The sequence below is a fragment of the Artibeus jamaicensis genome, unplaced genomic scaffold (genome assembly GCF_021234435.1).
Source record: "Artibeus jamaicensis isolate MK-2021 breed Jamaican fruit bat unplaced genomic scaffold, CSHL_Jam_final scaffold_614, whole genome shotgun sequence".
Taxonomy (NCBI): domain Eukaryota; kingdom Metazoa; phylum Chordata; class Mammalia; order Chiroptera; family Phyllostomidae; genus Artibeus; species Artibeus jamaicensis.
Window position 1 is genome coordinate 3936924 of NW_026522050.1, and position 25939 is coordinate 3962862.

General features: G+C 61.4%; 1 protein-coding gene across 8 annotated transcripts in view; it reads left to right on the forward strand.

Moving 5' to 3' along the window:
- SYT7 (synaptotagmin 7) overlaps positions 1-25939 on the forward strand; it is a 56674-nt gene that overhangs the window by 29433 nt on the left and 1302 nt on the right. The window contains exons 4-12 of one of the 8 annotated variants that reach the window (XM_037137746.2): positions 2135-2266; positions 3159-3383; positions 7072-7440; positions 10866-10988; positions 15760-15895; positions 19750-20020; positions 22872-23041; positions 23483-23597; positions 24137-24336. In XM_037137746.2, coding sequence (XP_036993641.2) covers positions 2135-2266; positions 3159-3383; positions 7072-7440; positions 10866-10988; positions 15760-15895; positions 19750-20020; positions 22872-23041; positions 23483-23597; positions 24137-24336 — 1741 coding nt within the window. Of the gene's footprint in view, positions 1-2134; positions 2267-3158; positions 3384-6913; positions 7441-10865; positions 10989-15759; positions 15896-19749; positions 20021-22871; positions 23042-23482; positions 23598-24136; positions 24337-25939 lie in introns of those variants that run through there. The other 7 variants (XM_053659223.1, XM_037137748.2, XM_037137749.2 and 4 more) reach the window with 7 other exon arrangements.

The following is a 25939-nucleotide window of genomic DNA, read 5'->3' on the forward strand; positions in this document are numbered from 1 at the left end:
GGACCAGAAGTCCTAGAAAGGGCCCACAGGGGGAGATGGGATTCCCCACAAGGGTTTGGGTGGGCAGCGGGGCCGGCACCCGTGAGGGGCTCTCTAAGGCAAAGTGAGGGCAGCAGTGGGCTGTCCCCCACCTCTCTGCAGCCCATGCCCACCCTGCCCTGCTGAGCTGGAAGACCCTCTGCCCCAGGAGGAGGAAGCCACTGTTTCTACATGTCCCCGGGTTCCTAGGCCTTTGCCTCTTGCCAGGGCCCAAAGCCAGGGCAGTGGCAGGAAGCAGGCCCTGCCCGGTGCGCACTCTGCCCAGGGCTACGACCTCTGTTAAAGCAGTTGGCTTGTCAAAAGTCCTGGGAAGATGCGTTCTTCAGCAGTGCTGCCCAAACTGTGTTCCTCAGAGCCCTTGCACCCTGGAAATAAGTCATAGATATTATGCCAGTCAAGGGTTTCACGGCCAACCGAGTTTCAGAAACACTGCCAGGGATACTCACTGGCGCCTTAAAGGCCCTGAGAAGTCCTGCACTGAAGTGACCAGTGTTTCACAGACCTGCCGACAGACTCTCCTTCTCAGCACTGCAGCCCACAGCCTGGGGGACCTGGGAGCTCCTTGGAACACAGGACGGGAGGACAGCCTGGGGGTGGTGGCCCTGGGGTGGACCTTTCTCTCCAAGACCTAGGGTTGGGTGGCCCTTGATTTTGGACATGGGAAGGGGAAAGGGGAGGGAGGCCTTCCAACTGCTCCATCTCTCTGTTGCCCTCGAGACGGGGGACTAAGGGACGTCTCTGGTGACAAGAGGGTCTTTGTCCAGGGAACCTCCCCAGGGCGGAGCCTTTTGCTGATGAGGGCCTGTGCCACCTCTCCCACTCTTGGTCCCCACTGCCTGTGAGTCGGCTCAGGGCTTTGGCTTTGAACCTGCTCACAGGGTCCCTGAGAGACATTTCCAAGGTGTCCTATGGGCAGAGACTCTGTCCACACCAGGGAGGTCCAAAGGGACCCGTGGTGGCAGCTAAGTTTCTCCCTGTCTTTCTGTACTTGGTTGTCCGCTGAGATTGAGAACTGAGGTCACAGTCAGATTTGGTTTTGGTGCCTGGGATTTCCAGGCCGTGGCTTCTGGCAGCTGAGGCTTCTGCTGCTTGCCTCCCATGGAAACCACCACCTTCTCTGTGCTTCCAGCATGTCTACTTCCAGAGGACATATTGAGGAGCAGAGCAGGTGGGGAGACTGGGGCAGAGGCCAGGTACCCAGCCAGGGACACGCCGAGGGTCCAAGGCTGGCTCTACCCATTGTCCCTCAAAGAGGCGCAGGCTCCCTTCACACAGGCCCCAGTGCAGAGGACCTGAAGGGCAAGGTCAGAGGCCTGGAGATGCTCCCCTTTTCTGGGGAGGGGGTGACCCAACCATCATATTGGCAATGAGCAGAGGGTCTCCAGCTCGGCTGAGACCCCACCCATCTCCCGTGGAAGCTGCACCCCAGCCTTTGCCACAGAAGGAGAGGGGAGAGGAGGTTGGGGGACCTCCGGCCAGTGGGAGGGAGAGAAAGAAGGGGCTGCTCCGTGGAGGTGGATGGAAGAGGGGAGAACCTCGGGGTCCAGAACCGCGGCCCCTGGCCCACCATGGGACAGATGGCGACTTAGCAGTCACAGCCAGCCTCCTGGCGAGACAGGCAGGGAGACTGAGGCCACAGGAGGTGGGTCCCAGGAAGTTGGCAGCAGGGTCTGATCTACATTTCAGCTCTTTTTAGCCAGAAACCAGCGCCCTCTCCTCCTCCCATTCCCCACTGCATCCCACGGGGCCTGCTCCCCAGGCCCTGCCCCTCCCCTCCTCTCTCACCATCTTTCTCTCTCCCACCAGCTTCCCAGGGAGCGAGACTCCAGTCACCCTCCTGCAGCTTGCCTCCTCTCTGCATGGGCTTCTCCCGCCCTCGAGTGTGTACGTGTGTGTGTGTGTGTGTGTGTGTGGGCACGTGTGTGCATGTGCCTGTGCAAGGGGCGCCGGCCTGCCTCTCTTCCTCCTGCAGGAGCCGATCCTGGCCCGTCCTGCCCTCTGTGTGCCCAGACCGGCCCCTCTGCCCCCCAGGACTGGCAGTTCTTGTTTTTCCTTGTATCTCCCTGTTTTCTCCCCTCTCTCTCTGCCCCTCCAGCGATCTAGACAGAGACTTTTGGAATAACAATGAGAGCACAGTGCAGCAGAAATGGAGCTCCTACCCTCCCAAGGAGTTTATTCTAAACATTTCACCCTACGCCCCTTATGGCGACCCACGACTGTCCCTCAAGTGAGTGACTTTACCTGGTTTGATCATACGTACCGAGTACTGAGTTTCCGCGCACGCCCCCTTCCCCCGCCCCTCAGTTCTCCTCCTCCTGCTCCCCTCCCCCACTTCCCTTACCCCGCACCCCATGGGCAGGCTGACCATGGAGACGAGCAACCCCTCCTGCGCCCTCGCCTGCCCGCCCCTCTCCCGCCCCCCGCCCCAGGGCCCGCCACGCAGGAGAGCCCCCGCGCAGCCACACCACCGGCCCCCAGCTGGTCCCCGCGGCCCCGCCCCGCTGTGCAGTCAGGATGGGGTTGCCCGTTTTGGTCCCTCCCTCTCGGTGTGGCTCAGCTTTCCTCCCTGCTGTGTGCTGCTGCCCTGCTGCTTGGTGGTGGTGGTGGTGGTCTTCGGTCGGTTGTGGAGGTGGTGGCGGTGATGGTGGTGGTGGTGATGAACTCTGACTAACTCGGCTTTCTCTCTTTCCCTGCCTGGGGGCCTCCTGGCCTGGACAGCCCGCTCTTCCTCCGTCGTTAACCCTTCGTTGTCCTGTGGGATAGAGTTGGAGGTGGCTGCCCACCCCCCACCCCCGCCGCCCCTTCCCCAGGCGGTGGGGAGGGGCCCCCCTCCGTTGTCGTGGTGCGTTGTTCTCCAGCCCCAGCCCGCCGGTCCCCTCTCTCCTCTTCCGCAGGCTCTGCTGTTAACCCATTTGCAGTGCTGATGTCTCTCTCTCTCTCTCTGTCTGTCTCTTGTCTGTCTGTCTCTCTCCTCCTCCTCTCTCACTGTCTCTTTCTTCCTTTTATCTGTGATTGTTTTTCTCCTCTTCTCCCCCCCCACCCCCACGTGTGTCCTGCCCTCTCTCCCCCACCGCCACCCCGGTGCTCCTCTGGCCTGGCTGCCTCGCGCACGCCTCCAGTGGCACCCTCCTGGCCGGCGCCAAAGTGGCCGCCGCGGCGGGGCTGGCGGTGGAGCGGGACGGCCGGCTGGGGGAGAAGCCGGCAGCGGGGCCACCACCTGGAGAGGACGCCTTGAGAAGCGGCGGCACTGCCCCCAGCGAGCCAGGCAGCGGTGGCAAGGCGGGGAGAGGCCGCTGGCGGACGGTGCAGAGCCACCTGGCCGCAGGGAAGCTCAACTTGTCCAAGTGAGTGATGGCCCCATGGCCGCCAGAGCCAGGAGCTCAGGCCTGCCCCCGCCAGGGTGGACAGCGGGACCCCTGGCATGCCCGCTGCTGCCCCCAGAGGTGCCGTCCCCGGCCCCTGGCCCATTCCATCCCTTCATGAGACTCCCATCGTCCTTGCCATCCAGCACAACGAACAGCCATACAGTGTTGCATCTCAGCCTCTGGCTGCTGCCCGCATCGGTCTCTTCCTTCGCCAAGCGGCCAGGTCATGCCATTTCCTGCCCCCAGGCAGCCTCATTTCAGTCCCTGGGTCATCCCATCCTCTCTGATTGGCTGCCGCATCTCAGCCGTCAGTCACCCCTCCACGGGCAGCAGGTCGTTCAGCCCCCGGACCATCCCATCCTTGGGGAGCCGGCCCACTCTTCCGCCTGTTTTATGCCACTCATCTGCCACCGGGCCTTCCCTCTTACAGCCAGCAGGCGGCTCTAGACCCAGAGGTTGAGCCCTGCCACGTCTGACCATCCAGTGACTCCATTGGCTCGTCTCAGTCTTGCTTACACCATAACACCATCTGTGACACAGGCCCGCCATGAGCGGCCAGGCCGTCCCCGGTACTGGTTCATCCTCATCTCAGCCGCCCCCACTGGCTGTCCCCGTCTTGGTCAGCAGGCTGTCAGATATTGGGATTTGTATGTTCTTGGAGGTCGGGTTGCTGAGGCCCAGCTAGCTTCTTTTTCCTGACAAGGGTGTTCTGGATGTCAGGCTGAATCGCCATTTCCTTTTTAATAGCTGTCTGAGCTTGTCGGGCACAGGCAGCCACTCTTTTGGGCGATGGATGTAGGGCTGGCCCCTGCTCTCAGCACATAGCCTGCTGCCCTCGCCCCCACCACGGGGAAGCCTTGGTCTCATCTTGGCTTTCAGAAGCTTCTGTCTCCCCCCAGGCTCTAAACCCTTTGAACCAGGACCACTCTCACCTGTTGAGATACCGGTTCCCATTCCAGCTATCAGAACTGCCTCGTTCCCAGCTAATGGACCAGCCTCTCGCTGAGAAGGCCAGCAGCCCTGACCCCTCCTTAGCTGCTGGGCTATCCTGTTTTCTCAGTTCTGGGCCCTCCCTGTTCTCTTCCCAAGGCCTATAATTTTCTACCACCAGGACCACAGGCCCACTGTGCTACGGTCTCATTTGCTGTTTTGGCCTGAGGGAACACAGGCCAATTTTTGACCCCCAACATCAGTCCTCAGGAGAGGCTGGAGGGAAGGGCCACGCTCCCCCCTGAAAGGCAGTCCCAGTGCTCACCCGTGCCAGGCTGCTCCGACCACAGACTCCAGGCTGGCTGAGGCCTCCGTGCCATCCCCTGGCTCAAGGCCTAGGGGAACCAATTTTAGTTCCCTGTGACGGAGAGGTTGTAAACCGGACTAATTTTGGATATGATAGGAAACCAAAATGAGGTCAGCAGGGAGGAGGAGGAGGAGGCCACCCAGGTGCCGTCCTCCCGCTGCCTCTGCCTGCCCGAGAGAGCCACGGGCCTGTCTGGCCAATCAGGGCCCCCCGTCCCCCCGCCAGGGGTAACTCTGACTCCAGGCCTGGGCCAGGAAAGGCTGCTCCCCGCCCAAGACCACAGCTAAAGCCATGTCTTGCCTCTCTCTCCCTCTCTCTCTCTCTGCTATTCTCTGACTTTCTCTCTCTCTTATTCTTTCTCTCTCTCTCTCTCTCTCTCTCCCTCTCAGCCCGCAGGGGCAGCCTAACTGTTGTCCTTCGGTTCCCAGGGTAGGCTCAGGGCGTGAACAGAGCTGAGGTCTGACTGCAGCGGTGAAAGCGGCTCCCGGGGCCCTGGGGCCCCTCCCCTGGGCAGCCCAGAGGTGCATGGCCAACAGTCGGCAAGCTTTCTCTGTAAAGGGCCAGATAGGAAATAGGCCTTGCGAGTCCTGTACACTCTCTTCCGATAACTGAGCCCCTCCATTGGAGCCCAAAGCAGCCATAGACAGATGTGCAGGAAAACCTTGGAGGTCTTGCCAGTTCCATTCCAGACCATGCAATGGAGTGAATGTCATGATGAAGCGAGTCACATGCATTTGTTTTGGTTTCCCAGTGCATGTAACAGCGACATTTACACCACACCATTGTCTATTATGTCTCAAATAGACGTACCTTGATTAAAAATACTTGGTTGCTAAAAAAAATGGCACTTACAGAGTTGCTCAACTCAGGGTTGTTGCAAACCTATGATTTGTGTAAAACAACAACAGCAAAAAAACAACCCTCAATATCTGCAAAGCACTGTAAAGCAAACTCAACAAAATGAGGTATGCCCGTAAATTAAGGACAGTGGCTGTGTTCCAATAAAACTTTATTTAAAAAAAAGAAAACTATTGGCCCAGGACCCAGATCTTGCCAACCCCTGGCCTAGACCACTGGACCGGGAGGCAGAGGGAAGGGGCAGGGGGAGAGGTTGGGACCCCCGAGGCCCCGGCCCTGCCCTTTGGATGCGCTGAAATCTCTAGCCAGGGCGTGAAGCCGGCGGTCACCCAGCAGAGGCCTGGGGCCTCGGACTCCGGCTGCCACCATTACTGGCACAGGAGTGTTGGCTCCACCGCACGTCCCCAGCTCTGGCCTCATGAGGTCCTCACGGCCACCAGCTGACAGAGGCAGCTCAGATTATTTTTCACTCCCATCTTACAGATGAAGAAACTGAGAGGTGGACTCCCTTTTCCAAAGTCCCCAAATCCGGAAGTGGCAGAGATGGGGGTCGAACCCAGGTCTCTGACCTCGTACTGCCTCTGATCAGCCATGCCCCGTCTCCTGTCCGGGCCCGCCACCTGCTCCCAGCGTTTTTTCTGAGAGGCCGGTGGGCCCGTGAAATGCCCTCTTTTGAATGCACAGAGGACAAGACAGTCACCCTGTTTGCCATCAGAAGTGTGCCAAGTGGCCAGACACCTGGTTCCTGAAGCTCCTGCTCCGTCTGCCCCTTCCCTGGGTTCCCTTCTCCAACTAGCGGTCATTCCCGAAGACGCCAAGAGGGGACACTTCCCCTCAGAAACAGTAACCCTGGAAGGAGGGCAAAGATCTGTACCAGAACTTGAACCCTGAGGTAGCCCTGGCCACAGCGCAGAGGTCTGGGAGCCCAGCGACACTCCTGGCCTCTGTGCACAAAGCTTATGAATTGCCACCTTCCCTCTGTTCGCCACACGTTACTAGGCCAGCTCTGCCCTGGCCTGGATTTCCTCATGTCCCCAAAGGCCAGGAGTACTTAGAACACAGAGGCAGACTTTCCTGTGGTCCCGCAGTGAGACGGTGGGAGGGGACAGCAGCAGCTCCCCCACCCCCTCTCATTCCAACATGACAGGCAGCCGCAGGGCCTTGGAGACCTGCCTTCACCGTGCATCAGCCTCTGAAGCTTCTGGGGCCCATCAGACCAGCCGAGAGGTCTGCTCAGACAGGAGGTGCCTGGGCGTTAAGCTGAGCCAAAGCCAGAGGGAGGGCTGGGCGGGGCCAACCCGGGGGCCTCGGGGTGGGCTTGGGGCTCTCTGGCCTCCTGGGTGAGGTGGCGGCGGCGACGGCAGCAGCGACAACTGTGATGGAGGCCTGGCGAGGTCCGGCAGAACACGCCCTGCACTGGGGCCTCCCAGTCCTGGCTCTAGGCTTCTTTCTTCTGCACTGTGATCCCTTCACCTGCTTCTCCTTTCTCTCCTCTCCTCCACCCACCCCAAGTTTCGAGGACTCCACCCTGTCCACGGCCACTACCCTTGAGTCTATCCCCAGCTCCACGGGAGAGCCGAAATGCCAGCGACCCCGCACTCTGATGCGGCAGCAGAGCCTGCAGCAGCCGCTGAGCCAGCACCAGCGGGGCCGGCAGCCCAGCCAGCCCACCACCAGCCAGAGCCTGGGCCAGCTGCAGGCCCACACGGCCTCAGTGCCCGGCCCCAACCCCCGGGCCTATGGCAGGGGCCAGGCTCGGCAGGGCGCCTCGGCCGGCTCCAAGTACCGGGCGGCTGCTGGCCGCAGCCGCTCCAACCCGGGCAGCTGGGACCACGTGGTGGGGCAGATTCGAAACCGAGGCTTGGACATGAAATCCTTCCTGTAAGTCCCCCCCTTGAGCCGGCCGGCCCCCCAACTCCCCAACCCAGCCTCTTTCCTCTACATCTCCTTGGGGACAGCTGGCCCTCCCTTTCCAGGGCAGGGTGCTAGGCAGACTCGGCCAACCCCTCTCCAGTCTCTTGTGGCTTGTAGTCCAAGCCAGAAGCCCCCCCGTGGAATGATTCCTCTCTGAGCCGCCCCCCTGAGGACCCTGGTGTCCCCGGGCTCGGAGGAGCTCCCTCCTAACAGCAGGTGGAGGCCCTAGGGAAGCTGCTGAGTCCCAGTCTGCCTCCTCTTCTGGCCTGGACCCCGGCTGCTCGTGGCCCCCCTGCCAGCCTCACTGTCTCCCCCCAAACCTGGTCTCCTTCCACTGGCCTCCCAGGCCCTGCCTCCTCCCCTCCAGTTCACTTCCTCCCTCGCTTCCCCGCACTTCCTCCCTCCCTCTCATGCCCCCATCCCTACCATGGGCCCCGCCCTCAAATCTCGGATGTTCCTCCCAACGCTTTAGAGAACGTCGTTTCCGAATCAGAGTCTTTTTTTGAGTGCACAGGTCTGAGAAGTAACGATGTACCATCAGTCCCGGACCTCAGCCACTCCCCCAGCCATGCGCTCCCCGCCCCACCTAGGGCCCTCCTACCTGGAGCACCCATTCTGCTCCGCAGCGCCCCTGTGGGCACCTGTGCTCACTCTCAGAGCCCAGGGCAGGTCTGGTCTTCCACCCCCCCATCACCGCCTTCTTGGGCCTAACCTGACCTTCCTTCCAGGCTCTGGGGTCATTCCCCTCGCCCAGGTCTTCTCCTGGGAGCAGGAGACCAGCACACCAAGCCTGGGAGAAGAGAAAGGGAGGAGGAAGGAGAAGGCCAAGCTCAAGGCCTCAGCTCATTGGCAAGATGTGGGGATTCTGAAGGCAAGCAGGTCCCTCAGGGCTTTCTGCCTCTCTGGCTGGACCCCAGCCCAATTTCCAGGGCGGCCGGGAGCACGGCCCCTGGCAGAGGCATCCAACAGAAGAGGCTGCACCACGCCAGCTTCCCACACTCGTGCAAGTGACCTGTGGCCGCAGCCTGGCGGGACATGTGCTGCCTGCGACTCTACCTGGCAACTCCAGGCAGCACGCCCACGGGGGCTCCTCCCCACCCGGGGACCCTTGGGCAGGATGAGACCAGGTGCCCACAGAGCCTCCTGGCTTCCAGGTTGCAGTGCGTTTCAAGGCAGGTGCGGTGGCACTGGCGTGGATCAGGAGAGAGATGGGGATTGGTTCTGCTGTGGCCTGAACGGAGCTGAAAGCCAGTCAGTGCCCCGCCCCCTCTGCCCCCCCTGTAACCCCACTTGTCTCCCGCAGCAGGGGCCGGCCAGTTGTGTGAAGCACGGGTCGTAAATATTTTAGGCCCTGCGGCCTCGATCACGTTCAAAAATGTGCCGACCATTCTTGGCGTGTGGGCTTTACAAACACAGGCTGCCAGCTGTAGTTTGCTGACCCCTGACCCCTGCCTTACAGTTTAGTCTCCGAGGCCCAGGTAGAGCGTCAGGGTGAGAAGAGTAGCCAGGGCCAGCCCCTCGAAATCCCACGCCCTCTCTCAGGGAGGGAGGCATTTCTCACCCAACACCACCAGCTTCCCCCCGACTCTCCCCATCTCGCCCCCCATTCCTGCCCTTGCCCGGCCTGAGATCAGAGAGAATGACAGATCCGGAGTTTATGGAGAAGAGCCGTTTTGTTTTTAAGAAGAGCAAAAGGAGTGTCTGAGAAAGGCTTTAACCAGGGAAAAACATGTTGTTTTCACTGGGTCTGCCTTTGCCCAGCTCCACCAGCTCCCAAGCAGCCAAATGGCGTTTTACCAACCCCCCAGCAGCACCGGTGGGGCAGGGAACAGAGGAAGTGAGGGTTCGTCCCCAAAGTGAGATGCCAGTGCAAGTGTCAGCCTGGAGCGACCACGCCTAAGACAGAGACACAACGGCAGAGAAGACTGTGCGGCCACTCAGCTTCCTCCCCTCCTGTCCCCTCACTGCCAGCCCCCACTTTCCAAGACTCTGTGCCCTGACCTCCCTCCAGAGGTCATTTCCTCCCTAGAGTTCCCTAGTTGACAGCCTTTTGCGGACAAAGCCTTGGCCAGCTGCTTATCATCGCCTTGCCCTTCCGGATGGAGGTGCAAGTGGTGGACTTCCTGACCCCGGATCTCACCCCTCTTCAGAACATTCCACCCACTTAGCATCTTTCCCTTGGACCCTCTTGAGATGCTTCCATGCCTGTGCCATCTGAGAACCCCTCCCCTTTTCGGATGGGAGACCTGACGCCGGATGAGCTCCCAGAAAATGCCTGTGAACTCAGGTGCTGATGAGGGGCGGCAGGCAAGCCGGCAGTTGCCCAGCACTTTTCCGAGAACGATTCATACTAAGGATGCCACACCTTGACCTCTGGCCCCCAGGCTGCTGCCCACACGTCAACTCCAGGACGGCCTCGCCTTTTCCTTGTCTGCTCTGGCTGCTCTGCCTGGACCGTCCAGCCTTTTCTGGGCTGTGCTGGCTCAGACACAGGCTCCCTCGAGTCCTGCTTGGACGTCTCCAGACTTGCCAAGTCCTTGCACTTTCTCGAACTCCGTCTTTGCTTTTTCCTGCCTTCTGGACTGCTTCCCCAAGGGATGGCCTCGGCGGTTATTGCCTGGATCTCTAGGAAGGGGACGCGGAAGGCCCGGGACGGCCAGTACACCGGAGGCCGGAAGGGACCTCCATTTCCTTCTGATGGGCTGTGTGTCCAGAGACCCAGGGGAGGAAGCCCCTAAGACTCCTCCTGGCATCAAGCACGCCCAGCTGGCCGTGACCGAGAGCTGTCTTTACGAGAGGCTTCCATGAGCACAGAGCATGGTGCCCGCTGGACTTCCAAACTTTCTACGAACCTCCCAGCTGGGAACCACACCTGCCTGCACAGTCCCGCAGCAGGACGGTGACGGAGCTCCTCCCTCTCCTCCCAGGGACCCAGATGGTCAAAGCCAGTAGCCCCTGGCCTTGGTTCAGCTGGAGATGAATTGGCCTTTGGAAGCCTGCCAAGTCTCAGGGCCCGGGCTCCACTCCCCTCAGCGTCCCCCCGGGGTCCCTCAGGGAGTCCCAGTCACAGGCCATTCTCAGTAGGCCTCTGCCTGACCCTGATCCCTTTCCGGAGAATCTTGCTCTGCCCGGCCCCGCCCCAGGCTCGCCGGGTCTCAGACAGTGGACACCTCCCCTCCATTGCCCGCCTCCCTCCCGCCCCGCCTCCCTCCTGCTCCACTCCGCAGCCGTTGACGGTGCTGAAGTTTGGTTTCTCTCCTGCAGGGCCAGTTTCTTACGCTTTTTTCTTCTCTCTTTTTGTCTCTGTCTCTCTCTCCTCCCCCTCCCCGCCCCGCCCATGGGGCCTCCTCCTCCCCCCACCCCCCTGCTGGCGGGCTGCCCACCCGGGGCAGGGAAGGCCGGATGGTGGTGCTATCCTTGGTCTTAGGGCTTTCGGAACAGGATGACTTTGCCAATATCCCTGACCTGCAAAACCCAGGAACCCAGCAGAACCAGAACGCTCAGGGGGACAAGAGGTACGAGCTCAGGCAAGGGCCCGCCGTGGCGGCAGAGAAGGATGTGCGGAGAGGCTGCCCGCCTCAGCCGGCCCTGCTGCTGGAAGAAGCGGCGGTGCCTTCAATGGACACTGGAGCGGCAGGACTGACCCCTCCCCAGCTGGCGGCCTCACACGCGGCCACCCTGCTGGTGCCCCTTGGGTCTGAGGCCAGTGTGGCCGTCCTGGGACCATTCTGGATCAAGCCTGCTCCCTGGGCATTGCCTGCCCTCGCCCGGAGCAAGCCAGCCTTTCTGCCCCATTCTCCCGCTTGGCTCCCTCTCGCTGCCCCCTCATCTTTCATCTCTGCCTTGACCCAGAAATCCCAGTTTCTCCGGTGGTTGGTGGGCGGGGGGGATGTTAGGGAAGGGGCGCCAGCCTGTTCTCCCTCATCCCCGCCACCCCAACCTCCCTCTTGCCTGGAGGCCCTGCTGGGCTGACAGTCACACCCCCGCTGCAGAGGTGTGACCAGCTACTTTGCTGGTGGAAGAAGAGTCCCTGGTGGGGAGGGTCCGGGGCGGGGGACAGGCCTGGTGACCAGAAAGGCAGACCCTGAACCTGCAGTACCAAGAGGAAGGGACGGGGTGAGGGGCCAGGAGCAACCTGTCCCTGGCAGCCGGGCTGCTGGCCCTCAGGGCCCTGTGGGGACCAGTAATAGCCCCTGCGCCCTCAGCACAGGCTGCGCAGAGGGCTGGGCATTTAACTGGCCACAGCCTCAGCCACCAGGGTCTCAGGGAAGCATCTCCAGACGCCCCCGTCTCAGGGAGGGCCTGGAGCATTCTCTTGGCAGAGGGGATGGGGGAGGGCTGGAGATCCCAGGCTCCAGCAACACTGAAAAGGTGTGGTGGTCCTGCATCTGGTCTGGTGGCCTCCACTCACCCGGCCACACGCCTGTGTCCGTGGGAGAAGGGCCATTGCTCTGGCCAGGTCTGCCTCTCATCAGACTGAAGCCCTGTGCTGCACGACAGCATGTGGCCCGGTGGCCGGGACTCCCACCTTCTAGTTCCGGTTCACCCTGTCCCAGCCCTTCCTGGGCCACTGTTTCCTTGTCTGTCACATGGAGGATTGGATGGGGTGACCCCTTGCAGCTCAGACACACTAAGTTTCTCGTGAGGGACCAGGCTGGGCACTTGTCAGGTCCCGTCAGCCAGGCAGGGACCCTGGCGCTTGTTCCTTGAGAGGCCCTTAGGTACAGGAAGGGACGGTCCCAAGCTGCTGCCAGGGGCCTGTGGGTTAGGGAAGGATGGGCCAAGTAAGACAGCTGACTTGCCTGCCCCTCCGGTGGCTTCTGGGGACCAGCCCTCTGGTGTCTTCCTGTCCAAGGCCACAGTTGCATGTGTATGGTGGGCAAAGCCGAAGTCCCCCACAGAGTGGGAGGGGAGGTGGGACCAGTTCTGCCACTCAGTGACTCAGGGGGTATCACACCCTGAGCCCAGCCCCTGGGGTACAGGAGGAACAGAGCCCGCCACCCCAACTCACCTGGCGCTACAGGAGTCCCCGCTTCCTGGGCTGGGGCCGCGGGGCTGGGCCTCTGGCAGGCCCAGCGGCGGAGGGCGGAGGCTGCAGCAGTGGGGTCAGGCTCAGAAAGCCTGCCTGGAAAGGTGTGAAGCGTGAGGGAGCAGATGCAGGCTGGAAACGAGATTTCACATCACTCATGTGTTAATTAACTGGTTCCATTTTCACCCCCAGCCTATTTTTACCTCTTTGCCACCTAGGCCTCATTCCACATTTTAACACTGCCATCCCTTCTGATCATTGCCTCAGCTCTCCCCTGCCTTCCTGGGAAAGGGGGTGTGGAGGTGCAGGCCACGGGCCCTCACCGGACCCAGCCTGACTTTCCGAGTGGACCCACGCTCTTCCCAGCCGGTCACACCCATCCATCCTGGCACTCATTTCTCATGGTCTCCGGGGTGCTTGCAAGGGCGTCCAGAATCCAGCACTTCCTTTCTGGCACTCTCCCCACCCCAAGGTTGGCACTGGCCCCACCCCCTGGGCACCAGGCGCCTAAGGGCTCCAGCCCTCTGGGCTCCTGTCTCCTTGGACCTTGGAGTGTGAGGCATAGGTCAGCTGTCCCCTCCTGAACAGCTTCTGCCTCCAGACCCACCACCTGCTTTTCCACCCCAACTCTGGGATAAGGGGTGCGAGGCCCTTGGCTGTTGTTGGGGAGGACTTTCTGCCCCCAGAGTCTGTTAGCACAAGGCTCCAGGGGGACAGGAGGACCCTGGGGGGAAGAGCGGCCCCTCCAGGTCCCACAAGAAATGGGGGTGCATCTAGCAAGGAACTCAGAGATGGAAGGGTGGGTCACTGTCCCTACTCCCAGGATTCTTGGTGGCTGGGAAGTGCTCCATGCAGGATCTCCCAGCCCCTGGGCCCCAGTGCACTGGCTCCCAAGGACTTCAGATTGTTCTGGGGCCCAGGAGGGAGGGAGGGAGGCCCAGGTAGCCCCTGGCGCTCAGGCCCCGCCCTGCACCTTCACCCATCTGCCCTGCGCCATCCCCCCGCCTCATGCTCTCAGCCGCCCCTCTCACCACTGCTGCTTGGGATCCAAATGGTTTCCACCGTGGCCCCACCCCCACCGGAGTGGGCCAGGGGCCTGGGCCAGGACCTGGCCACCCCCATCGCTCTCCTTGCCCCAAAGTCACCATGTTCCTCCTGTTGCGGTGTGTGTCCCCCGCCTCCTCTCTGCCTGTCCTCTCGGCCGCCTCGCTCCTCTTTGTCCCCCTGTGCACCCTGCAGCCTTCTTCGCTCGTCTCCAACTAACCTTTCTCGGCCTCTCCTCCCCCCACATCCTTCCTCCCATCTGCTCCTCACAGGGATGTCCCCGGGCCGGCGACGGGCCCCTGCGCCTCTCCCTCTGCCTCTCTGTGCGCTTGTCTCTCTGTCTCTCTCTGTCCTGTAACCTCCAATAGCTTCCGTGGCGCTGACCATCTTTTCCCAGGCTGCTTTGCAGCTGTGCTGATGCAGTGGTGTGGCCAAAATAACTCTGACTTTCTCATACCTTCAGCAGTCAGTCTCCGCTCTCTCCTCTACCCCTCTATTTTTAACCTGACTTTACCTCTCCAGCTATTTCAGTCTCCTCTTCCTCCCCGTGCCTGCCTGCGTGAGCACGTGCCCGCGCGTGTGTCCGTGTGTGCGTGTGTGCTCCCAGGCGTGTCTGTGTGCGTGCGTACTCTGCTGTGGCCGCGCCTCCGGGAGGGGCACCCGAGCGTCCCTGAGGTGGGCGGGGGCGTTTGTGCGTTGTCCAGGCAAGGCCCGGTTCTCGCGGCGCCTGGTTGTCAGGGCGCGTGTCCCTGAGATGGCTCCCTGCTCTTCTGTTGCGGTCTGTCCCCACTCGCCAGCACACCTTGGCATGCTCGGGCCTCCTCCCCACGTGGGTTTCCCCTCAGGCTCAACGTGTGTGCACCCCTGGTGTGTCTCACCCCGCTGCTCTGGTCGACCTGCCTGTCGCCTGTGCCATTCTCTCCCTGTCCCCTGAGTGTCAGGTGGGCTTACGTGCACTTGTGTGAGTGTGTTTGTGCACACACGCACCCTGCTGTTGGGTCCTGGTGTCTCCCTTCCAGGACCTGGCATATTCCGTGCATGTCCGTCTGTGTCTGTCTTGGCCAATTATGTGCTGGTGGCTGGTTCATACCAAGGGCCATGGCTTGTGTCCAGCCTGTGTTGTCTCCACGTCTGGCTCTGGTACTCTCAAAGCTGTTCTGTTGTAGCCTGTCCTGAACCCCACACTGCCAGTGTCCCGGACTCCTCCATGATGCCTGCCCCACCCCTCCTCCTCATGGGATGTTCCAAGCTGGTCCCTGGATAGGCTTTTAGTCCCCCTTCCTGAGCCCAGTGAGATGGAGCCTGGGCTCATTGCCTAGCTACTGGCCCAGAGAGTCTGGCTTCCTGGAAACAGTGTGGAGTTGGGGTGCAGACAGGGCCTCTCGTGGAATGGTCAGATCCGGGGTTTCTGCATGGTAGCCCATCTTTCTCTGGCTCTGGGGGAGAGCCTTCTCACGTATACAGGCCTCAGAGCGGGGTGAGGGTGGGGACCGGAGAGCCAAGGGTGACGGCTTACCCTACCCAACAGGTGGCTATTTAAATCTAAGTGCGTTTCAGTTGAACAAAATGAAAAATTCAATTCTCAGTCGCACTGGCCACATTGCAAATGCTCAGTGGCCACCCGTGGACAGCACAGGTAATAAACCACTGCTGTCACCACAGAACGTTCTGCTGGACAGAGCTGTGTGGACACTGGTCCTGACCTCATCTGGTCAGTCTCGGGCCCGAAGGGCACCTGTGTGCTGGCCGAGCCCGAACAAACACAGGTGGGGCACCCGGGAGACAAGCCCCCTGGGTGTGTGTGTGGAGGGTAATGATGCAGAGAGGCCGCCTGGACACACGGCCTACAGCCTCCCCTCCCAGGCTGGGTGAGCAGGGATGCAGCGGGCCTCTGGGGTGCGGCGGGGGCGGGGGAGACATGCTCAGACACCACCAGGCAAGCTGTGAGTGAAGGGTGGGGTTTTCTGGGGAACAGGTGGAGTGGGAGGACCCCCCAAAACAGCATCCACGGGGGCAGCCAAGGCAGATCACACTGGAACAGGTGGGGGATGGGAGCCAGGCCTCCCTGTGGACAAAAAGACTGTTCCTACTGACCTGCAGGAGGTGGCAGCTGCTCAGGTCTCAGAGAAGGTCGTGCCACCACCCAGGCTGTGGTGCCCAGCCAGCCCTGCCCACCTCCGGTCTCGCTCACCCGGACCCCACCCCACCCCCAGGTTGCCTGCAGGAGGGAAGGCAGTGAACACGGCCCCGGTGCCCAGCCAGACGCCTCACGATGAGTCTGACCGTCGGACCGAGCCCCACTCCTCTGTCTCGGATCTCGTCAACTCCCTCACCAGCGAGATGCTCATGGTGAGGGGGTCCAGGGGCCCATGCAGGAGCTGGGTGAAGGGGCCTGGGGGGCACGTGTATGGAAACTGGGGCCACCCACTCAGGTAGGGACACCAGCGTGATGACAAGCTCTTTCACCAGAATGGGCTCTCCTGCCTCGGTTTCCTCACTTGTCAAGTGAGAATAGGAACACTGCCATCCTCCGGTGTCTTTCCGGGTTGAACAGGGGCCTGAGAAAACTTTCTCATGGGAGATGGTCTTATGGTCCTAGAAGGAAGGGCTAGTGGGCAGAGGACCGGAGACAGGAGGTGCCTCCTTTCTCGCAGGGACACCCCATGGGGCAGAGGTCTGAGGCAGAGCTCCCTGTGGAGCAGGCCTCACGCCCATGTCCCAGAGACCCTCCCATCCCCCACTGCTGGGGGCCAGCTGCAGGCCAGTGAAATCAGGAGAGCAGGAACTGTGGGTCCTGCAGGTTTTCATCCACACCTCACCCCACCAGGATCCCAGCCCTGTGGTTCTTGGACATTTTTCATCAAGGCAGATGGTGGAGGCTTTCCCATTGCGCCCCCTGGTGGCAGCATCAACAAGTCAGGGCCATTTGCCCCACCTACGTTTTCCAAAGACCTGGCAGGAGTCAGTCCAGCCTCTGCAGCTCAGAAGCCCCAGGGAGGCTTGGGGAGAGTGTAAGGGTGGGAACCCAGTGCCAGCTGTGTTCCTACTGGACGTAACCTGGGACAAGTCACTTCCCCTCCCTGGACTGGGCTCCCCTCTGGCCTCCCTCCCATAGAGAGAAGGAAGGGGCTGGGGAGGCTCTCAGGCCCTCGCCAGTGCAGACACCATTCAATTCAGAGTTCCCCTGCCCACTGTCTTAACACCGCAGCCCCCACCCTCCCTGGGGCCCCTCAGAATCCCTAGGCCCCACCCTTTGCCATTTAGGGTTCCAGCTGGTCTAACCATCCCCCCACCCCCCCCCCCCGCCCATGCTTTCTAACCCAACCCAGGGATCTTGTTAAAATGCAGACTCCCTGGCCTCAGACCTGAGGTGGGTCTCGGGATCTCTCTTTCCCTTGGGTGCAGGTTGTAGCACCAGATTTTCCCTGTTCCAGGTCGGGTCTCCCTTGGGCCGCCTCACCTTTCCCCTTTGCCCCGCCCCACAGGCCCCCGCAGGCCTGGCTGTCCCCAACCGTCTTATCTGTCCTTTACTCCTGCAGATGGCTCAGCCATTGCCCTCTCTGCACAGGCCGTCGCCACAGGCCATCCTGTCTTTCTACACGTTCTCTGAATTGGCTACGCAGCTCCCCAGTAGCCAGGTTCCCAGAAGGGACAGCCCTTTCCCAGCCAGCTGGCCTGCCCCTTGTGGCTCCGGGGAGGGGCAGCCTGCCCGGGCAGAGGGAGGAAGTGCAGGCCTCGTGCCCCCTCACAGGCCCAGCAGACCCTCAGAGGAGGCCAGCCAGGCACTCACTGTTGCCCAGCCACAGGCAGGTCATTAGCAGTAGCCAAGCAGGACAGAAGTGAGCCTCCATCTGATCTCCCGCCCCCAGCCTGTGGGAAGCTGGGGGTCAGGAAAAGGAGTGGGGCACCCACAGCTGGCCAGAGGAAGGGTCAGAGGGGAGGCTGGGCCACACCCCCACCTGAACCCGAGTCACCCCACCTCAGCACTACCCAGATGCTTCTACCTGAGCAGGGGGCTCAGACAGCACCTCCCCTGGGGCGGGGTGGGGGTGGCCAGCCCCGTTGCCTTGGAAACAGCTCTTGGAGCTGCCCCAGCTGGTTAATTAGGGCTCCAGGGCAGCGAGCCAGCACAAACTCACTGCCTGCTTCTGTGGTGAAGCCCACTTGGCCCACCCCACCCCCACTCCCAGGCCTTCTTCTTTGGGAGCCAAGAGCCAAGTGACCAGAGAGCCCTCGGGTGGGGCTGGGGCCACTTGGACTCCATTCACCAGGAACTCCACCCCAACTTTGGGGGGAACGAGAAGGGACAAGAGGTCTTTGCAGGCCCCAGAGCAGCACGGTGGGAGGGTCCGGACTCCATTTAACCCTCCCAGGAACAGTGTAAGCTAGGTCTCACAGTCGCATTCTGCAGAGGCAGAAACCGAATTCACGGGGGCCTGGGGAGGGAAGGCGCAGGTGCGGGGACTGGGTCTGCATAGGGAACCCGCTCTCTCAGGGCCTCTGGGGTGGACTTGCCAGGATGCCTGGATAGGCCGGTGGGGTTGGGGGGGCAGTGGGCAGGGACTGGAGGGACCCTCTTCCACTGTGAGGAAGAGGGGCATGGGGGACAACTCAGCCCCTCCCCGGCTCCAGGCGGGAGGCGAGAGTGATAGTGAGGAGAGCTGGAAGGGCGCTAGTGGTGGCCAGCACTGACCCGGGTCTGAGCTTCCCACGCCACTTAGTCCCAGGCAACTCTCTGTGCCCCAAACCAAATGGAATATGGCCACTCCTGGCTCCGCGGACACTGCGGGAGTGTGAGGGCCAGGTGCCCAGCACAGGGCAGGGCCAGGCATGAGGCAGGGCCTATTGTTTTTATGACTTGGATGCTTCTCACCTGGGGCAGGTATGTCCTCACTGGCTTGGGGGGAAGACCCAACATCACCCTGGGATGTGGATCTGCTTTGGTGGAAAGAGTGGGCTTTCAAGCCAGAGAGGGTTCACATTGCTGTGCAGTCTTGGGCATGTGACGCAACCTCTCTGAGCCAGTTTCCTCAGCAAGAGCGGTGATAACCGCTTCGCTGCTGCCAGGGATCAGTAAGAAGGTGATGTAAGAGTCTTTTGTTGTGGCAGGTGCACACTATACATATTGTCACCTGTATTATTTAGTATTTCAGAGCTTGGGGCCACCTCTCCAGGAGGAAAGAAGGGCCATAGGGACCTTCTGGTTTGGGGGCGGGGTACAGGGTGGGACCCAGGTGGCCAGGAGTGGGCAGTCTTCTAAAGCCTACCCAGATATTCCCAATAAGCAGTGACAGCTGAGAAGACTTGGACCAGAGACCCGCCCCCAGCAGCTTCCGGTCTCGGTGTCAGCCTGGGAGTGAGACACCCATGTGTTCCCACCCCCACCCGCGAATCTGTCAGTGGCTGGATCAGCCCAGGTGGCGCCCTGGGGGGCAGGGCTGGATCGGGCGAGGTCCTCAGCATGCTGTGCCGCACTCAGAGGCCTCTTAAACAACTCTGCTCTCCATCCCCCAGGTCCCCAAACTGTCACATCAGGCTCCCAGAGCCTCGGGCCTGGGAATCTGTGTTTGCAATGCCCCTGCCTTGCACAAGCAGGCGTCGCTTCTGAAACCGCGCCTTTCTCATTTTGTAAATCACACCTTCCTCAGAACTCCAGAGTCACTTTCCAGAGTCATAAAGAAATAACACAGTCCATTCTTTTGAGATGTGAACGATCTCCCTCATCTGTCTGGTGGCCCAGCTTTCTGTGTTGGTGTATTGGACAAAACACACGAAAACCCCCGCAGAGCTGTGGGAGGGTGGGAAGCCGGAGGAAGGAGCCCAGGGCCAGCCAGCTCAGTGGTGACCAGGGGAGGCGAGGGTAGCCTGTGTTGGAGCAAAGAGGGCAGACCCAGGGCGTCCAGGGAGGCTGGGGAGTGAGGTGTGCACTGCCCCGGGGTTCAGGGGACAGGGGCTGGCTCTGCCCGCCCTCCCTGTTCCACCCTTTCCAAGGCACTTGCCCACTGTCTGAGCATCCTCACCTGGGTGTGAATGTGGTCGGGCCCCACCAGCCCCCCCTGGTGACTGGGGAGAGTGTAGCTCTCAGCAGCTGGGCTGGCCTGGGGCACAGAGAGGCCTAAGTGTGCTGGGTTGCAGTGGCGGGGGGGGGCGGGCTTTGGGGAAGCAGAACCCTCCCAACGCTGCTGACCTCTGCCCCACCCCAGCTCTCCCCAGGCTCCGAGGAGGACGAGGCCCACGAGGGCTGCAGCCGAGAGAACCTGGGCCGGATCCAGTTCAGCGTCGGCTACAACTTCCAGGAGTCCACGCTCACCGTGAAGATCATGAAGGCTCAGGAGCTGCCAGCCAAGGACTTCAGCGGCACCAGTGACCCCTTTGTCAAGATCTACCTGCTGCCAGACAAGAAGCACAAGTTGGAGACCAAGGTGAAGAGGAAGAACCTGAACCCCCACTGGAACGAGACCTTCCTCTTTGAAGGTGAGACCGGTGCTGCTCCCACCCACCCAGGGCCTGCCTTCCCCCCCACGATCGCCCCCACCCAACCACGCACCTGTACACACGTGACCACAGGCATGAATGCACGTGTGCAGACACACACACAAGACCCTCACAGCACGTGTCCTGCCCAGTTAACCTGCTGCACGCTGTGTCCACCTGGGACTAGGCCAGGGCCCTGGGTGGAGCCGGCCACACAGCCGGAGGCTTGGGAGGAAAGCCGGGCTGCCCCCAGGACTTCAGCTCAACACAGGACTCCTCTCTGGAGGGCAGGAAGGAGGGAGGCACCCACAGGATCTGCAGGGGGAGCGTCTGGAGCGGCCACAGTGTAGTGGTTAAGAGCACAGGGTATGGCCCAGGCTTCCTGAGTGTGAATCCCAGGTCTGCTACTTACTGTGTGATGTGGAGCAAGTTCCCGAGCCTCTCTGTGCTCACAGTAGTGCCCCCAGATGCATGGGGACACCACCCAACAGCCCTGTTCCACCAGTGAGAACAAATCCCAGTGCCCTGGCTCTCTGGAACCTTCAGTATGTGCCCCAGGGACTCTCTTCCACCTGGTGTCCCAGTGATCAGGCACCCCACTCTTTCTGCAAGGTGGCGGCCAGCTCTCCCACTAAATAAACCATTGAGGGTGAGCTAGTGGGTGCTCCTGTGTTTCTGGACCCTTCTCCTCCCCCAGAGGAGCGTGGGGGTCCGTTTAGAGATGGTATGACCAGCAAGAGGCCCAGCCGTCCAGAGGTGTATGGAGCCAATTAGTGGGGCCAGGCTCATGGGCACAGCCCCAGTCCACTGTTCCCTCCCATTAACCTTCATCTAGCATCAACTCTGAACCAGGCACTTTCCTGACTACTGGGAGAGCAGAACAGCACTGGGGCCCTCGAGGCACTGCTGGTTGAAGGGAGGACAGAGACGTGGAGAAGTGTAAATAATTAGGCCATGCACTGCATGACGGGTGCTGCGGGAACCCAGTATGAGCTCCCCTCGGTGGTGCTGCAGAACATTTCCCAGAAGGGCCATTCAGGGTGGGTTGTGATAGATGAATAGGAGTTTGCCAAATAGGAGCCTGCCTCCTCTGGCGTTGAAGAGAGCTAACTCAGGTGCAAGGGCCTCTTGGAGTCTCCAACATTGCCAGGACACTTGTCATGCATGTCACCTGAATAGATGCCAAAGGTCACCTGGGCAAGGTCCCTGGAGTACTCCAAGTCGAGTACTCCAAGCTGATAGAGTCCCCCTCAATATGAGGCCAGAAGTCCAAGGAACATAGGATTTCATCTTCTAGTGCACCTGCTCCTGTCAGAGGCTTCTCTGCGCCTCTAGCGTCTTTGGCTAAAGGCACTAGAAACCCCCAGAGCTCATCCTCTCCATCAGTTGGGCTGAGGTGCTCTGCCCTTCTCTCCTTCCTGCTCACACCCTGGTTCGGGATCTGATCCCCTCGGGCCTCCAGGCTGGTCTGTGCACTCTGCACCTCCCAGGCCGGCCCCTCCCCCAGGGTCCAACGGCTGCAGCAGCTTCAGCCGGTCCCCTGGCTTCCAGGGCCTGGTCCACCCGCTCCAAGCTCCCTCCCCGGCTCTCCCTCCAGCCGCAGCTCCCGCGGCTCCATCGGGCCATCTCACCAGCACTTACTTGTTCAGTTATCGATTCACTTAACAAATATTTATCGAGTGCCTACTACGTGCCAGAAACAGTGTTAGGTGCTGGGATCCGGTGGTTGAGGACCGAGATACCTTCCTGGAAATCCTAGCCTAGTGAGAGAGTCAGGCTCAAGAAAACGGGTACATCTCCATCACGGCCTGTGATCTCAGCTGCAAAAGGAAAGCACCAGAGGGCAGGACCAGGGGCCTGACCCCATCTGGGATGCCAGGAAAGCAAGTGGAGACAGGGCGTGGTGGGGGCCAGCCGGGCTGCCCGGTAGGAGAGGCAGTGAAGGGGGCCGGGTGGCCGGAGCCCAGTCACTGGGTGGAGAGCGGTCGCAAGACAAGTGGGCCAGCGCAGCGGGGCCAAGTTGTGGAAGCGGGCTCAGGGCACGGCTTTTATTCTAAGTGCACTGGGAGCCACTGAAAGGCTTTAGGCAGGAGTGTTATGATGTGCTTTCTATTTTTAAAAGCTCTCTCTGGCCGCTGTGTTGAGAATGGACAGGAGGAGAAAGTGAGCAAGAGGGGAGGGCAGCTTGGAGACTCCTGTGACTGTCTAGGCCAGTGGTGCCGGTGGCTCGGAGGAAGGAGGGGACAGTGGAGAAGGGGACAGCTGTGGGATCCGGCGCGGAAGGTTGGAAGGCAGGCTGATGCGTCGGGAGGGTGAGCAGGGAAGTGCGGAGCCCGGTCACGCGTCCACTTGGACTTTTGTGCCGCTACCCTTTCCCTCTGCCGGGTCCTCCGGGGCTTCCTGTCTGGCAGGCCTGCTCCCCTCAGGCAGGGCCGCTTGCCCAGACTTGCCCGGGACGCTTGGCAGTGGCAGGGCTGCCCAGAGAGCGAGGGGACCGCAGTCCAGTCCCAGAGGCGGGCGCGTGATGAATGAGCAAGTGAATGGACAGTATCTGCTCTGTGGTGTCTGTGGGACTTTGGTGAGGCAAGCCATCGAACCTCGGTCTCCTTACCCGTAAGAAGGATGGGAGACCACCCACCGCAGAGAGTTGTCACGAGAAACAGATGAAGCAGTGACAGTTCTTGCTAAGGCTTTGGGAGGCCTGAATGCAGTATGGGCCACCGTGCTGGGTGGGCGGCAACCCGAAGGGGCAGAGCCAGCCCGCTCCTCACCAGCCTCCCCGCCCAGGAGCCCTGCCCAGGCCCCAGGGGGCCCCCTGTCCCACTGGTCACCTGCGCTGTCTGTCCCTCAGGTTTCCCCTACGAGAAGGTGGTGCAGAGGGTCCTCTACCTCCAGGTCCTGGACTATGACCGCTTCAGCCGCAACGACCCCATTGGGGAGGTGTCCATCCCCCTCAACAAGGTGGACCTGACCCAGATGCAGACCTTCTGGAAGGATCTGAAGCCATGCAGCGATGGGAGTGTAAGGCCCCAGCTGCGGGCCCCTGGCGGGGGGCGAGCGGACAGGGCTGCCGGACCCAGGCCTAGTCGCCCTCGGTCTCGGGAAGGTCAGGAGTGCTGTGCAGAGGGGTGGCTTCGACGGGGCCGAGTTCCTACCAGCACTCTCAGCACTGGGCCCGGCACTCGGGGACCCGCCCGAGTTGCAGGGAGGAACCCAGGGCTCTGTTCGGGGAAGGGGTTGGGGGGCCGAGCACGGACCTGCCAGAGGAGGGGAGAGCAAGCAGGACTGAGGTGGTGGACGGAGGGGGCAAGTGCCCAGGTCAGGGCGGAGGGGGCCTGGGACCATGGGGCAGGCCAGAGGGCTCGACCACCTTTTCCGCCCCCCCACCCCCGTCCCCACGGCCCTCCCTTTGTGGGGGGCTGGGGGCGTGGCCTGGCCTCACCCCTGCCCTTGGCCTCCCAGGGGAGCCGAGGGGAGCTGCTCCTGTCCCTCTGCTACAACCCCTCTGCCAACTCCATCATCGTGAACATCATCAAAGCCCGGAACCTCAAAGCCATGGACATCGGGGGCACATCAGGTTCTGGGGCTTCTTGGGGACGAGGGCAGATGGGCCGGGGGGGGTTCTGGGGACACGGGTGTCACACTGGGTGGGAATGGCAAGGTCCACACTGTTCCCATTACCCCCGTCTCCCACGCCTGCCCCTCCAGTCTCGACTCCTCTCTCCTAGAGCCCTGGGTGGCCCCCTTCGGAGCTGCCTGTGGGTCAGCGTCCTCTTAGGCTCTGTCTGTCCCACAGTCTTGAAGAAGGGACACTGCGGTGGGGAGACCTGGCGTCTGGCCCCAGCTCCGACACTGCTTGTCTGTGACCTTGGGCGAGACCCGGCCTCTCTGAGGCGCCGTCTCCTCGTTTGCACTCACGAGAGGAAGTAGTGACGGCTAAGGTCCCTTCCACTCCTCCCTCCACTGATCCCCCGAGCCCCTCCTCACTCGGGGCTTTTCTGGCCCTCTGCAAAAAGCACACAAGCCCCTCTGGCCCCAGCTCCCACCCCTGGCGGGAGAAAGGCATCCTGGGAAGCTGCCCACGGCTCCGCTGACCCTTCCCCTCCTGGTTCCCAGACCCCTACGTGAAGGTGTGGCTGATGTACAAGGACAAACGGGTGGAGAAGAAGAAGACGGTGACGATGAAGAGGAACTTGAATCCCATCTTCAACGAGTCCTTTGCCTTTGATATCCCCACGGAGAAGCTGAGGGAGACGACCATCATCATCACTGTCATGGACAAGGACAAGCTCAGCCGCAATGACGTCATCGGCAAGGTAGGGGCGAGGCAGGTGGGGTGGTGCCCCAGCTGGCGCCTGGCAGAGGTCTGTGCTTACAGGAAGCAGGAGGGGTAGCAGGCGGGCCCAGGGCCGAACAGTGGGAGAGACAGCGTCAGTCCCTTCCCCTCTCTGGACTCTGAAAATGGGGGGATTGGACGGAACTCCTCCTCTGTTGTACTGTGGATCCACCAGCGGAGACAGACAGCTGGAAAGGCGGGGGTCGGGGGGTTAAGGAGATGGAGGAGGAATTGCCCAGGGTCCCAGAGAGACCTCCAGGGTGAGGACCTCAGAGCAGCGTCCCCAGGGGCCCGTCTGCAGAGGGCAAGCTGTGTGGGGCCGTGGGGGGAGCTGCAGTCAGACTCCAAACATCTGGCTTCGCTTCCTACCTCACCTGCTGCTAAGCGGCTGTGTGACTTTAGGCAAGTCACTCGCCTCTCTGAGCTTCAGCACTGTCATTTGTGAAATGGAGCTGCTGATACCGACCCTGCAGCACTTCACAGGGTGGTGTAAGAGTGGCCCGAGATGCTCTAAAAAGCGACCTCTCCTATTCACATCTTAGCCAGCACATCCACGCCTGGCCGTGAGGTGTGCCCTTTTTCCGGGGTGTGCTTCTGTGACATACCGCCTTGCACCTTTCTACTCTGGAACATCCGCTCCTGTGTTTCTTCATGGTGTAGTGTTAGAAGTGTGGGTTTGGGAGCGAGACTGCCGGGCTCCAGGTCGCAGCTCTGACTACTGACGGCCATAACCTCCCTGAGCCTCATTTCCCCCCTTAAAATGAGCAAGACGGCCCCAGCCCCGCAGAGCGCTGGGAGGCTCAGTAACGCAGGCGAGACGCGTCACACAGCACTCGATCATGCATGTTGGCTACTACTATAATAGAAGTTATTCTGAAACCCCCTGCAAAGGGCACGTGTGTTCACTCACGTGGAGGTCTGACCGGGAACAGTGCAGGAAGCCAGTGAGCGAGTGTCCAGGGCGGGCAGAGAGGAAGGGGAGATGCCAGGAGCAGGCGAGGGCGCGCCGTGGGTGAGCCGGGGCCTGGCCCCGTGTGCGGGAAGCAGGGAGAACCCCCACAAGGGAGGGGCCGAGGTGGAGGCGTCCCTCCGCCAGATGGGAATGGAGGGCGCAGCTCCTGGAGGCGAGGGAAGCAGCTGCCCCACCCAGGGGGGCTGGCCCTGCCTGCCACTAGCGAGGCCCAGGGCGCAGGGCTGGTTGACCTGTGGTCACAGGTGAGCCAGTTCCCCAGGAGCAGGTTACCCGAATCCGCACGGGACTGTGTGTTCTGAGCGGGGCCAGGGCCTGCTCGGCTTCTCTTTGACCAGCCCAGGCTGAGGGCCCTGGGCCAAGTAACTATTATCTACTTCCAGGCTTTTCAGCAGCTTAGCCTTCGAAGTAGGGAGTTCCGTAGATACCAATTATAGCTCCCATTGAAGCAGCCCTGCTCTCTGTGGGCTGAAGTAAGGCGGAGGTGAGTTCGTTCTGGCTCTGGCCCGGGTGGCTCAGGGAGCCCCGTAGCCAGCCACCCACGCAAGCTGGGGATCATGCGTGCAGCCCCCGAGGCTACAGACCCCCTAACACAGAGGCCGGCGGGACCCTC